The sequence below is a fragment of the Neofelis nebulosa genome, chromosome 1, assembly GCF_028018385.1.
Source record: "Neofelis nebulosa isolate mNeoNeb1 chromosome 1, mNeoNeb1.pri, whole genome shotgun sequence".
NCBI lineage: Eukaryota > Metazoa > Chordata > Mammalia > Carnivora > Felidae > Neofelis > Neofelis nebulosa.
Window position 1 is genome coordinate 233,578,337 of NC_080782.1, and position 18,924 is coordinate 233,597,260.

The following is an 18,924-nucleotide window of genomic DNA, read 5'->3' on the forward strand; positions in this document are numbered from 1 at the left end:
AAAAAAGAAAATCATAAGGAAGAGAAAATACATTTATAGCACTGTACTGTATTTATCGGGAAAAAAAAATCACATACAAGTGAACATGCCCAATTCAAACCCATGTTGTTTAAAAGCCAATTGTACTTGTATCCCAATCCTAGCTATAATCGTGTGTATCTTAAACCCAATTTAAGTCAAAACACTTTATTTTTTTCTTTTGCCAGCATCTAGTAGAACGAGAAAGAAAGGGAAAACCCACTCTTTTCTCCTGGCCTACTCTCTGAAAAATCTGTATTAGTATTTTTTTTTCTATTTTTCCCTACTCACACAGAACAGTCTTACATTAATTAGCCACATAAACTAAGTACACATGAGTCCTTAATTACACTTGTTTATTAGCATGCTGATGGGTTATTTCAAAAAGAAGTTGCCCCCCAAAATGGAAAACTACCAAACATATCATGGTATATCTGCTCTATCCTCCAACTTTTAAATATTAAAAAGATGTGATTTCTTTTCATATAGAGCATACTAATTTTAAGCATAAGGAAAACTGAAATGGGAGGCAAGGGCTTGCAGAAGGCCGTGCGCGCAAATCAAGAGCACATACAGAAGATAAAAGTGCATCAGAAACGTGCCCGCCCCTCCTGTTCTTCTAGCAGACGGACGGGTCAGGGCTATCTCTGGGTAACACTGGCCCTCAGCCCCTTTCCAGTATGGCTGCCAAAGAGAATGGTGACATCCTGATCACAGCTTCCTACCCAAACAGAGGTAAGTATTTCAAAAAAGAAAATGGTTGCTTATTGAATAAACTGTCTCCAGATACCTGAATGTTCAAGGAGTAAGCAACAAAGTGAAAACCAGACACTTGGATTCAAAGAGTGCAAAGGTCTCATTTTGCAAATACACAATACCTCCACACCAATCACTGGAGTCCACACTCCTGATTCAGCTCTGCTTTGTGGGGCTTAACAGAGACAGTTGAAGGCAAGGGTTTTCACAGACTTACTGACTGTAAACCAATGAGAAAACAAGAAACGCTTTTCATACTACAACCATTTATATGTGTTGTGTGTGCACAAAACGAAAAACAAAATTTCACAAGACAATACCTGCCCTTACTACGTGTGATAGACTATGATATTTCAATTTTATTCTATTCCATTTTATATTACACTGTTTTTAAATGACGACTATGATCCATTCATTGGTGTTTCAAGCCCTTAACTGATCCTGACTTGCTATTTAAGAAAAATCATGTTGGTTCTTAAGCTCGATCATCAGAAAGTCTACTGAGAAATCATTTAACATTCTGTCTGCAGCTTTTCTCAAAGGTTGATACGAGACAGTCTTGTGATGAATGCTTCTGTATCTTTGTAAAAGTACCATTAGAAACAGAGTATTATACCAGTCGTTAGTTATATAAAGATCAAGGCTCAGTGTTCATGCATTTGTTTACTCATTTATTCACTGTACCTTGTAAAAAATGAGTCCCTCTGCTAGGAAGTAAAGATATAATGAGAAATGAGACACAGGTGCTGCCTTCAAACAATTCATCATTTAGGTGGAAAACAGAAAGGTAAATAGGCAATTAAATGATAATGGGTTGCATAATATGCTATGAAAGTACATTTGAAAGGCATCAAACCCAGATTTGAGAGGCCAGACTAGGCCAAAGGCTTCCAGGAATAAATTATAGCTATATCATGTCCAAAGAAATGAGAAGGATGAGCCGGGGGACAAAGACAGAAAGCTGGGGAGGGGAAACAGTGCTGTGTGGAGACCAGCAGACGCCAGTCTGGGGGAAGAGGAAAGAAAAAAGGCCTCTGAGGACTTGAAATAAGTCCAGGAATTCTTTAAGATGACAGTGCAGGTGAAGGAGCCTAGAACAGCAAAACAGCATCTGCCAAGATCATGAGAGGCCAGGTAAGTCTTGACCAGGAATTTCGACTTTATCCTAAAGGTCACCGGAGGTTATAAAGGAGCACAAAGACTTTCATTCTCATGGTAATGAAAAAAAAAAACTCCAAATAAAATTAAAATCACAGTAACCTATGGCACTGTTGCAGAGATGGGGGGTATGAAGCGCAGATGAACTCATTTCTAGAGAGAGGAATCCTTCCCAGACAGGTGGCAAGCTGGGGGGCAGGAGGCGGGGAGAAAAGACCAGCTAGAGACATTAGCCCCAAGTCAGTGGCCTCAGCAGCACCCACGGAGGCTGTGGACCCGGAAAACTGAAGGTGATTAAAACGAGGCCTAATCCCAGACCAGCCTGACTCCTGTCGGCATCTGAACGACCGTCTCCTAGTCTTAGATGCCAAAGGTAGGGAAGGGCTCGCGCTCTTGGGGAAGAATAAAAGCCAGAGAAGCATGTGAAGGCCTCTGAGCAGGAGGGCACCAGGATCAGATGTGGTTGTAGAAAGGTCTCTGTGGCTACAGGATGGTCAACAGCAAGGAGTGGAGGAGATGGGGAGCCATGGCAGCAGCACGCACGTGGGAGATGGTGTGACCTAGATCAGAACTGGGGAGGTGGAGACAGAAGTGATATTTAGGACACAGAAATGACACGACTCGGTGACCGGGTCAGCTGCAAAGTCCTGGGGAACGAGGAAGAGAAAGGGCAAAGCAGACTCAGAGGTCTCTGGGGCAGGAACTCACGCATGCCACGTCTTCCCTGAGGGAACACCACTGGGAAAACACTAAAGCAGGGGCCAGGGTCAGAGGCAAGGTCAGGATGGCAGTGCTGGGTCTCATGTCCTGGGAATCACGCCAGTGGACAGGGCCTCCAGTGGGTGGATGTAGGAATCGGGAGGTCTGGGGAGAGTTGCAGGCTGGGGATAGAGCTTCGGGTGTTTTCAGCACAGCCACGGGGGTGGATAAAATCACCAAGGAGAATACAGAGTGAGAAGAGGACACCAGAAAAGATGCCCGGAGAACACAGCCACTGAAGGAACAGGAAGAAGGAACTGAGAAGGAATGATCAGAAAGGCAGGAATACACAACGACAGGTCACTGTTCTGGAAAGCAAGAGAAAGGAGCAGTCACCTTTGTCAAAGTCGGCTAAGAGGTCAAACAGGAGGAAGATCGGGAGTCCGCCCCTGGATTTGGCTACGTGGATGCTGCCAGAAACCTCGGCAAGACAGCTGAGGTGGGAAGCCAAGCGTGGCAGTCACATGGAAGTGGGAGCTGGAGAGCAGAGATCATGAGTCCTGGGTTCTTACGATGACTTGGAGGGGAGAAGAGGGAGGGTGCGGTGGCAGGAAGGAGTTTTAAGATGGCAAAACTGGAGGTGGTAGGAAGTCCACAGTAAGAAGGTAGACGCTGAACACGTAAGAGTTAACAGTGCCGTCTTGGTGGTTACAGTGCCCGCCATGGGCCTGGGAAGGGGAGCAGTGACACCCATGCAGTGTAGATGCCAGTCTGGCACTGCCCTGTGAGCTCCTGTAGGGAAGGAACTGTGGCTTCCGTTTGCATCCCCAGTGCCTATGCCCACCAGGCTTGTGGAGTGAATGAACAACCAGCTGGAGCAACGAAAGGCCACACTGGCTAGGTGAGGTCAAGTGCCATTTCAGGCTTCAAGGCCCAGTCTCAGAGATAACAGTGAAATCCAACAGGCAAAGAAGGAAACCAAATAGTGTTCTTGGCCATCACTTCTGTGTTAAAAGTATATTAGCCCACATGTGCCACAAAATATAGAAACCCATATGCAAATAATAAGACCCCGTTCAAAGGCAGAAAGTTCTGACTCAAGGGATACCGTACCCTGATCCTTCACTGGCTTCACCACCTCGCCCAGAAAACTAAATGCATTACTATAAAGCTTCAAATAGCTTGAGCCTTTTTTTTTTTTTTTTTTTTAATTAAGAAGTCAATAGTCGTTGGCCTTTACCCTTTGGCATCTTTTCCAAGGCCTACCTGGACCCCCATCTCCTGTTGCTAATGACCTCAGGTGGAAGCATGCCACTGCCCAACGAAGATCAGTACTCCTGCCCAGGCCCAGTAGATAGTCTTTATCACAAGGCGGGTTGAGCAGTGGCTGGGGCCATTTTTTCCATCTTGAATCCATTCAACATAATACCATTTCCTCCAGTATTGCACAGTCCTAATACCCAAGCTGCCGCCCCTTATGCTCATGACTCTCAGAGCTTTATAAACCAGTGCCAAGAATGTTGCCAAGCACATTGTGGACATTCAACAAATACCTGTTGAATGAATTTAAATCACTGTATTTCACAACGAGTTCAGATTCTCCCGAAATCAATCAATAGCAAAAACTGTGGAAATAATAGACTAACTGCTCAAGGGACGTAGCCATATAAATCAAATCAGAATCGTCCCCTATAAGAGATCCGGCATAGGCAGATGATTCATTTAAAAACACTGACTTTGGGGGCGCCTGGGTGGCTCAGTCGGTTAAGCGTCTGACTTCAGCTCAGGTCACGATCTCGCAGTCCGTGAGTTCGAGCCTCGCGTCGAGCTCTGGGCTGATGGCTTAGAGCCTGGAGCCTGCTTCCGATTCTGTGTCTCCCTCTCTCTCTGCCCCTCCCCCGTTCATGCTCTGTCTCTCTCTGTCTCAAAAATAAACATTAAAAAAATTGAAAAAAAATAAAAACACTGACTTTGGGGGCACCTGGGTGGCTCAGTCAGTTGAGCATCCGACTCTTGGTTTCGGCTCAGGTCATGACATCACAGTTTGTGAATTCAAGCCCTACGTCAGTGCCTTGGGATTTCTCTCTCCCTGTCCCTGTCCCTCCCCGGCTTGCTGTCTCTCAAAAAATAAATAAACATGAAAAACGTTAACTTTTCACTGTCATTTAAAATCTATAAATCCGACACAAATATCACTTAACTGCTTAAGTGATATTCTATACTACTCTTTTCCTAAATGTGATTTATTAGCAATAGATAATTTAAAAGTCTGGTGACTTATTTCTGTACTACTCTTTTCCTAAATGTGATTTATTAGCAATAGATCACTTAAAAGTCTAGTGACTTGTTTTCTGGAATAAAATCTATATCCAAATTTCTTTCTCATTAAAACAAGCAAAGCTAATTGTCTACCTAGAGGCAATCATTCCTCTAGGGAAATTTCTACCAAGTCCCTCAACATCCATTTATATTTCTCCAAGGGGTAAAATATTCTTTGTGGTGAGCCGTTTTCATATTTAGAAAATTTCATGTTTACTTTCTTATTACAGTCACAGCTACCATTTACAGAGCACTTATGTATCAGGATTGGTCCCGCTGCCACACGCCCAGCCCTGGATCACAGAAACAGAAGTAAGTGCTGAGAGTATTTGCAGAAAGCTCTGTTCATAGTTACCCTCCTCCTCCCGTGACGTAGCTGTAGCCTCCAGTGCCCAGGCCGTAGCCGTAACGCTCTCCCAGAAACAGTGGTTCGCTGGAGTCGTAACAGCTAAGCAAGTGCTGGAGCCTGGAGATGCTAAGATTCCAAAGAGAACATAAGCAATAATTACTTAACTCAAATGGGTTTCCACGGTAAAAAGTTGACGATTCTCACATCCCACCGGTCACGTTATATACTACTGTACGGAAATCGCTTAGAGATGAAATTCAAGTGATTTACGGAAGAAATTCACTTAAAAAGAAGAAGAAGAAAATGGACACTGTAGATCCCTGGAAACAGAAGAGAAACTAAAAAACAAGGGGCTTACTCCCCGGTTTTAATAAGCCCCTGCCAGAACATGGCTGCCTTCACTGGGTGGGTAGGGTGGCAGGTTAACGAAGTTGAGGTGGCCAGTGTACTGTTTAGCTCACGTCTACCAGTCCTGTTTCCCAGTGAGCGTGAACTGTCACATCTCTTCAGATGTACTTGGCGTAGGAGCGCTGACAACACTGACTCCATCTTGGCCCTCCATCTTGTCCTCGCCTCTGGCGCACTGAATGCGCCACTTTAGATAATAGCAGAGAGCCTCTGCCCAGGTGGTGCCACTTTAGATAGCTACCCTGTGAGGGCACCCCCATGCCCCTAGCTCCATAAAACCTGGAGTGGCAGAGAATAGCTGCATATTACCGTCCTGGCCGATAGACTGACCATCAGTAAGTTTCCCTGAATAAAACCGTAAACAGCTTGGAGTGGCTTGCTTCCTTTTTCAGCATTAAAGTGCCTTCTCAGACTGGAGGATCCATTACTGACCCTCCTCCAGCTTCTAACACTTGGCGTAGCGGACAGGAGACTGAAAATGAAACAAGCCAGGGAGGGGTAAAGGGGGCGATGCCAGGAGAAGCCCACAGTCCACGCAGGGAAAGCCTGTGGTCCCTTGGGGGAAATCCCAAGCTTGCTAGCCAGGAGATTCGGCCAGGTCTCGTGAGCGTTTCAGACCAGCGTGTGAGTACAGAAACGCCCTAACCGACACGAGTCTGAAATGGTGGTGAAGCAAAAGGGCCAAGAAGGGGTGGCAGCTTGGGTCTTAGGACTGTGGAGGAGATGGTATTATGCTGAATGGATTCGAGATGAAAACGTGGCCTCAGCCACTGCTGAACCTGCCTGGTGATGAAAGATTATATACGGCAGGCATGGTCGAGAACTGCAGGCACTTTGCTAATCTGACTGATTGGATAAATGCTAGCATTAAGAAAACCTGGCCTAACAAGGAGGCTGTTCCCTCCCTTCTGTTGCAGCAGACCTCTGTGGAAGAACTAGGGATGAAGTGTGCTATTTACACCCAGCATTTTGGTGACCCAAATGAAGAATGACTTTCCTCTTGTTTGAATGACCGTATCTCAGCCCCGGGAGCATGGTATGGGACTTCAGAGGTTGTTCTTGCCCCTGTGGCTAAATGGCCCATTGCTACAGTAGCTACTATGGTGGCAGACTTAAGTGAAATTCAGAGAATCCCTTATGAGGGAAATAGATTAAAAAAGAGGGAAAAACGATCCCACTGATGAGAAAATGGCAGAAAGGGGGCCTATCAAGATTTGTAAACAATGGTAGCAATACCGAATATTATCTGGGACCCCGAGAGAAAATATAGACAAACAACCCAAGTTGGTCTTGCCGAGCCTCCAGAAGGCATCGCCTGATGGAAAGCAGTTTACTTCCTTGAAGGCAGGCTAAAAAAGCTGGGTGTGTTGCCCAGTGCCCCTCTGCTAATGGAAAAATTTCGGGGTGGACACAGACTATTCCTAGAAACTAAGGGTTAGGCCAGCGTTTCCCTCTAGTGCATGCAAGAGTGGACAACTGGAGGCCCCATTATTAACTATTTATTTGTCTTTCACTAACCATCAGACTGTGCTAGCTCTAATATTCACTGGCTAAATGCACATTTATCTATGGAAATGCCTCAAAATTGGGGGGGGGGGGAAATAAAGGCAAAAATGGTAGTAAAATAAGTAGGCCTCGGGGGTATTAATGCCAGGTGTTAGTGGTGAATTGGATGTAAGTGCACATCCAGAAGGGTTTGGCTGGGGCTTGTGGTAACAATAAAATGGCAAATCAATTACAGTTATTTGCATAAGTTCAATAACAATATGTTCTTATAACAGGACACCATTGGAAACCTTGATTATCAAGGCTTTGACTGGAATGTCACATTTGAAAGAGACACGTATAGACTCAAATATGGCCAAACAGCCGTAAGGAACTAAGGTTGACTTTATAGAGCCAAGGAAATTCCTTGGAAAAAAAATGGCCTGCTACCTTGCTTACAGGTTCCTGAGAGCCCTACCGTGCAAGTCAGGAAGGTCACTTGGGGACCTCAAGAAGAGAGGAATTAATTCAAATTAAAGGTATTGCAGGTGGGTCTGATGGCAAGTATTTGACTTGGCTTCTGGCCTCCAAAGGCTGTAAAAGGCTCAAACTGAAATTCCCTATGAGAAGTTCCAGAAAAGCAGACTTAAAAGAACCCAAATGGCCCATCACCATTCTTGTTGCACACATGTAAATATTTAGGCCAAGTTTGTTAAAAGTGGACTTGTTTTACAAACAACTTAGTCTTAATTTGACTACCTTTGATAGAAATGAGGGTGATTTTAGAAAAAAATATCTCAGTAACACACTTTTATGGGTGTTAGATTCTATTTCTGGTTGAATGTTTATTGTTTACCTATAAAACCAGGGGCTAGATCCCGAATTCTTCTGGCTTCCGTGCATATGTGGCTCACTTACTACCTGACTGCTTGCACTCTACAAACCTGACTTTGAAATCACATTGGCAGGACCACCTCCTGAAAAGAGACCACTGTTTAACTGAATGGACCTAACTGACCTTGTTATAAAATGTAGAATGAGATGCTAAGAGTATATACAAGACTTCCAAAACAGTGGTTACAAAGGATGGGAGCTCAGCTGAGCTCTCGGGAATATCTGCAGTGGGATGCAATGGCAACTTAATTCGTGAAATCTTGCTCTATACCCTTTTCCAGCAGGAAGCAGCTAGAGGGGTCGTTACCCCTACCCCTCAAGAATGAGGAATGGTTCAGGGCGCCTGGGTGGCCCAGTGGGTTAAGCATCTGACTCTTGACTTTGGCTCAGGCCATGATCTCACGGTTCACGGGATGGAGCCCTGAGTCAGGCTCTGCGCTGACAGCATAGAGCCTGCTTAGGAGTCTTTCTGTCTCTCTCTGCCCCCCCCCCCACCCCTTGCATGTGCACTCTCTCTCTCTCTCTCTTAAATACACATTAAAAAAAAAAAAAATGAGGAATGGTGAAAAACCAGGGGTGGTACTGGTTCAACGCACATTGCTATTTATACTGCTGCTGTGGCAGGGGGGGTACAAGTCCCTTCCTGACATCTGGCTCTAAGGACATTGTGAAAGAATGGCGGGCAAAGGTGGCACGGGCTAAAAAGATGCCAGAGGTGGAATGTGGGAGTGCTAACAACATTGACTCCATCTGTGGGACGCCATCTTGCACAGGTGGCACCACTTTGGATAACTGGCGGCTATCGGGTGCACAGATGGTGCCACTTAAGATAACTACCCATGACCTCCCCACCACTCCCCCCCCCTCACTCCATAAGAGCTGGGGGAAGGTCCAGACAAAGGCTGGGAATAGGGGCGGAGATTAGGAGCATATTACCGCCCGGATCTTCTGTCCGTTAGCCCACCCGACTGCCTGTCGGTAAGTTACCCTGAAGAAAACACTGCGAACGGTATAGAACAGCTTTGCTTCATGTTTCGGTATTAATGTACCTTCCTGGTTTGGAGGATACATTATAAACCTCCGCCCCTTTCTAACACTTAGTACTTTTGAAATTTTAATGGCCCCCAAACAGAATTTTTGAGATACAGATGAGGTCCATGTCAGGCGCGTGGCTGGCAGGTGGGCAAATGGATTTTGTTAGACGTTCCAGGAAACCTTTCAATTACGGTGCACAACCACGCATCTGTTTCCCCCGAGTAAGGCCACATAAGTTGTCTTTATACGTTTACTTATGTATACCTTCTGGCACCTATATTTCTTTGTCCTATGTCTACAAGATAGCTTTAAAAGGGCAGTGAGAATATTCAGGAGCTGGTCAGAGAAATGCCTGTAGCTATAGCTGCCATGAGGGTGAAGAAAAAGATTTCATAGGAAAATAAAATCTAGAAGTAACCTTTCAAAGGTGAGACAAAGGCTAATATTAAGAAGGGCTAGTTTTTCCATGTTTTAAGAACTTGTACTGCTTACAAATGCCTTCTAAAGTCCTTCCACTATTTGTTCTAAACTAGAGCTTGCTGGGTCACACACCACCAAATCCTAGGTTCTCTCGTGATATTAATCAGTGTTCCCCCCAAAAAAGATGTTCCGTGATCAGTTTTGGATTAAACTTTTTTAATTAGCTAAATAAATTCCAATGTTTCTCAAGCCTGATGAGCATCGTGTATCTCCAAGAGGGAGATAGGATATCAAGGACTTCTCTACGTTATTAATCATAAATTCTTACAAAGAAGTATTAACATCTAGAACACTAGTGTTCTAGGATTTCACTTTTCTTCTTTTGGGGGACAGGTGGGGTCTTAAACCCAAGTGGAGATGCACAAAGTGGAAAGAAGGACATCGCTTCAATCCACACTCGTGCATCTTACATAAATACCCCAGCCAATAAACCTAAAGCTGAAAGCGAAGAAAACCAATTTAATGTATGAAAAAATTGCCTTAAAATGTGGTGTTAAGAGTTGACCAGTTTGCTGATCATGTTTATATGTGTCTGCAGGTCAAGGCCTCTGACGATACTGACAGTTTCTGAGTGGCCAGAAAACGTTATCCTTAAAACTATCCTGTTTTGGGCACACAAGGTAAACATTCTGGGCACCCAGTTTGGAATCCATCCTTAGGAAATCAGCTAATAACTCTGCGGAGAAAGGTAAGCAAATATGCAGATACCTAGTAAGACGCCATTTGGTTATAGAGAATTTATTCTTATAGCTCTCTAAGGAAACTGTGGCCTTTGGCTAGTAAAAGTTTGTGTTTAAAAAAAAAACAAAACACCAACAAAAAACAAACAAAACTTCAAAGACCTCTAGGGAAAATTTATATCTACTCCTTGACCTAAGAAGAAACGTATTTCTCTTTCTCCTGCATATTATAAAAATACCAATTCAGTCCACAACTTGTAATTTCTTTGGTTAAAATAACTGGGATTTAACATCTCATCTGGGTTTCTTATTACCTCAACACCTTTCCCTACTCACAATATCATTTTAAAGCTGAGGAGTCATAAACGGGAGTCTGACAACCCTCATATACTTTATTTTGCTAAAAACTGTAAATGTGGCTAAAACAGACAGATATCTAATTCTATCCAAATGGATTGGCTATTAATCCAGGAAAGGAACTTTATTCACAATCTGTTACCATTTCAGGCAATTCTGAGGCACAGAAATGAAGAAAAATAGTACAGCAACACTTTAGATTACGTGCTATCAAATTTATATGAACACAGTGGCTGCATACAGACTTTAACAGCATAATACTGATTCTGCATATACTGGACACACAATACTACCAAAGTTTCAGGTGTACAACTTAGTGATTTGACACGTTTATACATTATGTTATGCTCACCCCAAGTACAGCTACCATCTGTCTCATTACATTGCTGTTACATTTACTGTATTCCTCATGCTCTGTTTTTCATTCCCATGACTGACTCATTCCATAACTGGAGGTCTATATCTCCCCTACCCTTCACACATTTTGCCCAGCGCCCCTCTCTGGCAACCATCAGTTCTCTGTATTTATAGTTCTGATTCTACTTTTTATTTTTTTGCATTATGCTTATTAGTGGAATCATAAGTCAGCCTGAGAAAGACGAATACCTTATTTCACTTCATACCCTCTAGGTCCACCCATGTTGTCCAAATTGCAAGACAGATCTTTTTTTATGGCTGAGTAATATTCCACTATAGATATATACACCACATGTTTATCCATTTACCTATCGATGGACACTTGGGTTGCTTCCATGTCTGGGCTTTTGTAAATAATACTGTAATAAACATAGGGGTGCATATATCTTTTCAAATTAGTGTTCTCCTTTTCCCCGCATAAATACCCAATAACAGAATTATCAGATCATATGGTATTACTATTTTTAACTTTGTAAGGAACCTCCACACTGTTTTCCACAGTGGCTGCACCAGTTTGCATTTGCACCAGCAGGGCAAAAGGGTTCCTTTTTCTCTACATCTTTGTCAACACTTGTTTCTTGTTTGATTTTAGCCATTCTGACAGTTGTGCAATGATATCTCATTGTGGTTTTTATTTGAAGTGCCTTCAAAATTATTGATATTGAGCATCTTTTCATATGTCTGTTGGCCACCTGCAGGTCGTCTTTGGAGAAATATCTATTCAGGTCCTCTGCCCATTTTTTATTTTTTATTTTTTAAATTTTTTAATGTTTTTATTTATATTTGAGAGAGAGAGAGAGAGAGAGAGAGAGAGAGAGCGCAAGTAAGGGAGGGACAGAGAGAGCTGGAGACAGAATCCAAAGCAGGCTCCAGGCTCTGAGCTGTCAGCACAGAGCCCAACACGGGGCTTGAACTCACGAGCTGTGAGATCATGACCTGAGCCGAAGTCAGATGCTCAACCAACTGAGCCACCCAGGCACTCCTCCTCTGCCCATTTTTTAACTGGATTTTTTTTTTTTTTTTTTTTTTTGGTGTTGAGTTGTAGAAGTTCTTTATATATTTTGGATATTAACCCCTTATTCGATATCATTTCCAAATATCTTCTCCTCCCATTAAGTAGGTTGTCTTTTTTCACCTCTTTGGTTAAGTTTATTTGTAGGTGTTTTATTTTTTTTCGTACAATTGTAAACGCTATGTTCTTAATTTCTGTGACTTCATTGTTAGTGTATAGAAACACTACCGATTTCTGGGCATAAATTTTGAATCTTGCAACTTTAGTGAATTCATTTATTACCTCTAGTAGTTTTTTGGTGGAATCTTTAAGATTTTCAAGTAGAGTATCATGTCATCTACAAATAGTGACAGTTAAGCTTCTTCTTTACCAGTATGAATGCCTCTTATTTCTTGTTAGACTACCACGGCTAGGACTTCTAGTACTATGTTGAATATAGTGGTGAGAGAAGGCCTCATTTTTTTTTGAGTAGACTCCACGCCCAGTGTGGAACCCAATGCAGAGTTTGAACTCATGACCTGAGATCAAGAGTCAAATGCTTAGCTGACTGAGCCACCCAGACACCCCATCTTTTTTCCAATCATAGGGGAAAAGTTCTGTTTTTTCATCACTGAGGATGATCTTGGCTCTAGGTTTTTCACATACGGACTTTATTATGTTTGGTTTAGTGGGAACACACCACTTTTGTTGAGAGTTTTTATCCTAAATGGATGTTGAATCTTGTCAAGTGCTTTTCACACATCTGTTGAGATGATCATATGATTTTTATGCTTCATTTTGTCAGCTGCTATCCGATTTTTTGGAATCCAGATAATATTCCACTCTAACCTATGATGGCTTTTATTTTTTAACATTTTATTTGGAAAAACTTCAAGATTACAGAAGAATTCCAAGGATAGTACAGTGGAAAGAACTCTTTTATATATCCTTTACCTAAATTAGCCAGTGGTTAGCTCTACCCCATTTGCTTTATCGTTCTCTCTCAATCTTTGTAGACAGATATTCATCTGTGTATATATACATGTATGCATGTATGTATACATGTGCATTATGTGTGTACGTGTGTGTGTATATATAGATAGATGTTCTCTTTTCTAAAGTATTTGGGAGTAAACCTCATACATTATGTCCCTTTCCCCCTAAGAACATGAAATACATCATTGTGTATTTCCTTAAAATGGGAAAAATTAAGAGTTCAAAAACTTTAACATTCATTCAGTAAATTTCTTAAAAAGTTAAAACATATAGCTACTATATGTCCCAGGCATTCCACTCATAGGTATTTAGCCAAGATAAATAAACAGGTATCTATACAAAGATATGTACACAAAGGTTCACAGCTGCCTTAATTAGAATTCCAAACCTGAAAACAAATGCTTTCATCTAAGCTACCACCCATATTCCAAGGTTATCCACTTGACCCGATGTTCATTGTGGCACATTTTCCCTCCAGTACAGGATGAACCCCAGGATCCCTTATTGCATTTATCATATCCCTTTATTCCCCCTTCATCTATAATAGTTATTCAGCTTCTCTTTGTCTTTCATGACACTGGTATTTTTAATAATAAATGCACCTCCCCTATTTTTAACAGAATGATCCTCATATTGGGTTTGTCTGGTGTTCCCTCATGACAAAGTCTAGCATATATGTTCCCAGTCACAGTATTATGTATGTCTGACACTGTGTCTGGCCCTTCTGTTCTTCACTGGTGATATTCCAGTCAAGTTGTTATCTCACTTCTCCACCGGACAGTTACTTTTTCCATTGCTATTTTTTTAACCCCAGTATAATTAATGTACAGTGTCCTATTAGTTTTAGGCATACGATATAGTGATGGAACAATCCTATACATTACTCAGTGCTTATCATCTGTTTCATCCATTCCCCTTCCCAATCCCACCAGTTTAGTTCTACCCAAACCACCAGTTTATATTCTAGATTTAAGAGTCTGGGGGTTTTGTCTATTTTTCTTTGTTCATTCTGTTTCTTAAATTCCACACAGGAGTGAAAGTATATGGTATTTGTCATTCTCTGACTTATTTCACTTAGCATTTTACCCTTTAGATCCATGCATGTTATTGCACATGGCAAGATTTCATTCTTTTTTATGGTTAATATTCCTGTGTGTGTGTGTGTGTGTGTGTGTGTGTGTGTCTATGTGTGTGTGTGTACACACTACCTCTTTATCCATTCATTTATCAATGGACACAATGGATACTGAGGTTGCTTTCATATTTGGGCTCTTGTAAATACTTTCAAGAAACACAGGAGTGCACATATGTATTTGAAATAATGTTTTCATATTCTTTGGGTAAAAAAACCCAGTAGTGGAATTACTCGATCATATAGCAATTCTATTTTTAATTTTTTAAGGAACCTCCACTGTGTTACCCACAAAAGCTGCACCAGTTTGCACTCCCACCAACAGTGTATGATTGTTCCTTTTTTTCTAAATCATCACCAATACTTGTTGCTTCTTGTATGTTGGATTCTAGCCATTCTGACACATAAAAGGTAATAACTCACTGTGGTTTTGATTTGCATGTCTCTGATTAGTGACATTGAACACCTTTTCAACGTGTCTGCTGGCCATCTGTCTTCTTTGGAGAAATGTCTGTTCATGTCTTCTGCCCAGTTTTTAACTGGATTATTTGTGGTTTTGGTTTTAAGTTGTAAAACTTCTCTATATATTTTGGATACTACGCCTTTTTAGATACGTCATTTGCACATACCTTCCCCCATTCAGTAGGTTGTCTTTTCATTTTGTTGATCGTTCCTTTGCTGGGCAGAAGCTTTTAATTTTGATATAAATTCGCCAATAGTTTATGTTTGCTTTCGTCTCCCTTGCCTCAGGAGACCTATCTAGAAAAATGTTGCAATAGCCAATGTCATAAAAGTTACTACCTATGCTCTCTTCTAGGATTTTTATGGTTTCAGGTCTTACATTTAGGCCTTTAATTTAGAGTTTATTTTTGTGTATGGTGTAAGACAGTGGTTCAGCTTCATTATTTTTGCATTATTTCATTATTAGCATTATTTTAGCTGTCCAGTTTTCCTAGCATCGTTTTTTGAAGAGACTTTTTCCCATTGCATATTCTTGCCTTTGTTGTAGATTAATGGACCATATAATTGTGGGTTTCTTTCTGGGCTCTCTCATCTATTGATCTTTGTGTCTATTTTTGTGCCAGTACCTTACAGGTTTTAATTGTTATGGCTTTGCAGTCTATCTTAATCTGGGATTGTGATATCTCTAGTTTCCTCTTAGGATTGCTTTGGCTGTTAGGGGTATTTTGTGGTTCCATACACATTTTAGGATTATTTGTTCTAGTTCTGTGAAACTGCTGTTGGTAGTTTGATAGGGATTGCACTGAATCTATAAATTGCTTTGAGTAGTATGGACCTTTAAATAATATTTGTTCCCCTAATCCCTGAGCATGTAATATCTTTCTATTTGTTTGTGTCCTCAATTTCTTTCATCAGTGGTTTATGGTTTTCAGAGTTCAGGTCTTTCACCTCTTTGGTTAAGTTCATTCCAAGGTGTTTGTTTTTTGTTTTTTTTGGTGCAATTATAAATGGCATTAATTTCTACTTCATCATTAATGTCTAGAAATGCAACTGATTTCTGTACATTGATTTTTGTAACCTGTGATCTCACTGAATTCATTTATCAGTTCTAGTAGTTTTTTCTTGGGAGTCTTAGGGTTTTCTATATAGGGCATTATGTCCTCTGCATATAGTGGAAGTTCTACTTCTTCCTCACCAATACGAATGCCTTTTATTTCTTGTCTGATTTCTGTGGTTAGAACTTCCAGTACTATGTTAAATAAAAGTGGCAAGAGTGGACATCCTTGTCTTATTTCTGATCCTATAGGAAAAGCTGTTTTGGATCATTGAGTATGATGTTGTGGATTATTCATATATGGCCTTTATTATGTTGAGATATGGTCCCTCTAAACCTATGTTGTTGAGGGTTTTTATCGTGAGTGGATGTTGTACTTTGTCAAATGGTTTTTCTGCATCTATTGAAATGATCATATGGTTTTTATCCTTTCCCTTAATGTGATATATCCTACCGATTTGCAAATACAAACCACTCTTGCATCCTGGGAATAAATCCCACTTGATCGTGGTGAATGATTTTAATGTATTGTTGGATTCAGTCTGCTAATATTTTATTGACGATTTTTGCATCTATGTTCATCAGGATATTGGCTTGTAGTTCTCCTTTTTTCTAGCATGTTTATCTGTTTTGGTATCAGGGTAATGCTGGCCTCATAGAATGAATTTGGAAGCTTTTCTTCCTCTTCTATTTTTTGGAATAGTTTGAGAAGAATAGGTGTTAACTTTTCTTTAAATGTTTGGTAGAATTCAACATTTGGGTCTGGACTTTTGTTTGTTGGGATTCAATTTCCTTGCCGGTAATCACTTTGTTCAAATTTTCGATTTCTTTCCAATTCAGTTCTGGGAGGTTGTATGTTTCTAGGAATTTATTTCTTCTAGGTTGTTCAGCATGGCATATGGTTTTTCGTAATAGTCTCTTATAATACTTTGTATTTCTATAGTCTGTTATTTCTCTTTCATTTTTGATTTTGAGTCTGATTTTTTGTTTGTTTCCATGTGTCTGGCTAAAGGTTTATCAATTTTATTCTTTTCAAAGAACCATCTCCTGGGTTTCATTGATAATCTACTCTATGTTTTTAGTTTCTATTTTGTTAATTTCTGATCTAATTTTTATTATTTCCTTCTACCAATTTGGGGTTTAATTTTGCTTTTTCTTGCCCCTTTAGCTATAAGGTTAGATTGTTTGAGATTCTTCTTCTTGAGTTAGGCCAATATAGCTATAAATTTCCCTCTTAGAACAGCTTTTGTATGCATCCCAAAGATTTTGGACCACGATTTTCTTTTTTTAAATGCTTGTTTATTTTTGAGAGAGAGAGAGAGAGAGAGAGAGAGAGAGAGAGAGAGAGAGAGAGAGAGAGAGAGAGAGAACGAGCGGGGGAGGGACAGAGAAAAAGAGAGAGAGACAGAATCCGAAGCAGGCTCCAGGCTCTGAGCTGTCAGCACAGAGCCTGACACAGGGCTTGAACTCATGGACTGTGAGATCATGACCTGAGCCAAAGTCGGATGCTTAACCAACCAAGCCACCCAGGTACCCCAACCATTTTCGTTTTCAATGGTCTCCATGTATATTTTTACTTTTTTTGTTGTTGTTGTTAACCTGTTTATTGTTTAGTAGCATGTTATTTGACCTCCATGTATTTGTGTTCTTTCCAGATTTTGTTTTCTTGTGGTTGATTTCTAGTTTCATAGTGTTATGGTTGGAAAAGATGAATATGATCAGAATCTTTGTGAACTTGTTGAGGCTTATTTTCTGGCCTAACATGTGAGCTATCCTGGAGAATGTTCCATTTGCACTGGGAGAATGCATATTCCACTGGTTTAGGATAGTATGTTGTAAATATATCAGTTAGATCCATCTGGTCCATGTGTCATTCAAAGCCACTGATTACTTACTGACTTTCTGTTGGGATGGTCTACCCACCGATGTAAGTGGGGTGTTTAAGTCCTTATTATCATTGTATTGCTATCAATTACTTCCTTTGTTACTAGGTGTTTTATATATTTGAGTGCTCCCATGTTAGATGCATAACTATTGACAACTGTCACATCTTCTTGTTGGATTGTTCCCTTTATGATCATGTAGTATCCTTCTTGGTCTCTTGTTACAGTCCTTGTTTCAAAGTCTTTTTTTCTGACATAAATATTGCTACCATGGCTTTCTTTTCACTTCCATTTTCATGATAAATGCTTTTCCAGCCCTTCCCTATGAATCTGCATGTATCTTTAGGTCTGAAACGAGTCTCCTGTAGGCAGCAGATCAGTGGGTGTTGTTTTTTTTATCCATTCTGTCACCCTGTGTCTTTTGATCGGAGCATTTAGTCCATTTACATTCAAAGTAATTATTGATATATACTTCCTGCCATTTTGTTTTATAGTTGTTTTTGTAGTTCTTCTCTGTTCCTTTCTTTTCTTGTACTCTTCTATCATTTTGCTAGCTTTCTTTAGTGATACACCTGGATTCCTTTTATTTGTTGCATATCCATTACTAATTTATTTGATTAGGTTTATGTATAACATTTTATGCATATAACAGTCTATATTGAGGGTCACTTAAGTTTGAACACATTCTAGAAGCACTAAATCTTTACTCCCCCCCTCCCCAATTTCAGGCCTATAGTATAATACTTAATATCCATTTTTGTTGTTGTTGTTAATCTCTTGACTTTTTCTTTTTAATATACACACTTTATTTTACTACTTTTGTGTTTCCTACTTTTCTTACTCCTGCTTATGGTCTTTGCTTCCTACTCAGAATCCCCTTTAACATTTCTTATAGGGCTGGTTTAATGGTGATGAATTCATTTAACTTTTGTCTAGGAAACTCTTTATCTGTCCTTCTATTCTGAAAGATAGCCATGCTGGATAGAGTATTCTTGGCTGAAGGTTTGTTGTTGTTGTTTTCTTGTAACACTTTGCAGGCCAGAAGGGAGTGGCATGATATAGTCACTCTTTTCTCTTGCTCTTTAAATTCTCTTTTTTGCCATTTTAGTTTCTACGTGTCTTGGTGTGGACCTCCTTGGGCTGACTTTGGGGGGGGGGGGGCTCTCTGTACCTCTGGATTTGTTTCCTAGATTACGGAAGTGTTCAGCTATTCTTTCTTCAAATAAATTTTCTGCCCTCTTTACTCTCTTCTCCCTCTGGGATCCCTATAATGTGAATATTACACTTGATGGTGTCACTGAGCTACCTTCATTCATTTTTTTTTTTCCTCTCTCCTGTTCAACTTGTTGGT

General features: G+C 40.7%; 1 protein-coding gene across 3 annotated transcripts in view; it reads right to left on the reverse strand.

The window, feature by feature from the left end:
- B3GLCT (beta 3-glucosyltransferase) overlaps positions 1 to 18,924 on the reverse strand; it is a 108,009-nt gene that overhangs the window by 15,587 nt on the left and 73,498 nt on the right. For all 3 annotated transcript variants that reach the window (XM_058688178.1, XM_058688196.1, XM_058688189.1), the window contains one exon: positions 5,306 to 5,425. In XM_058688178.1, coding sequence (XP_058544161.1) covers positions 5,306 to 5,425 — 120 coding nt within the window. The remainder of the gene's footprint in view (positions 1 to 5,305; positions 5,426 to 18,924) is intronic.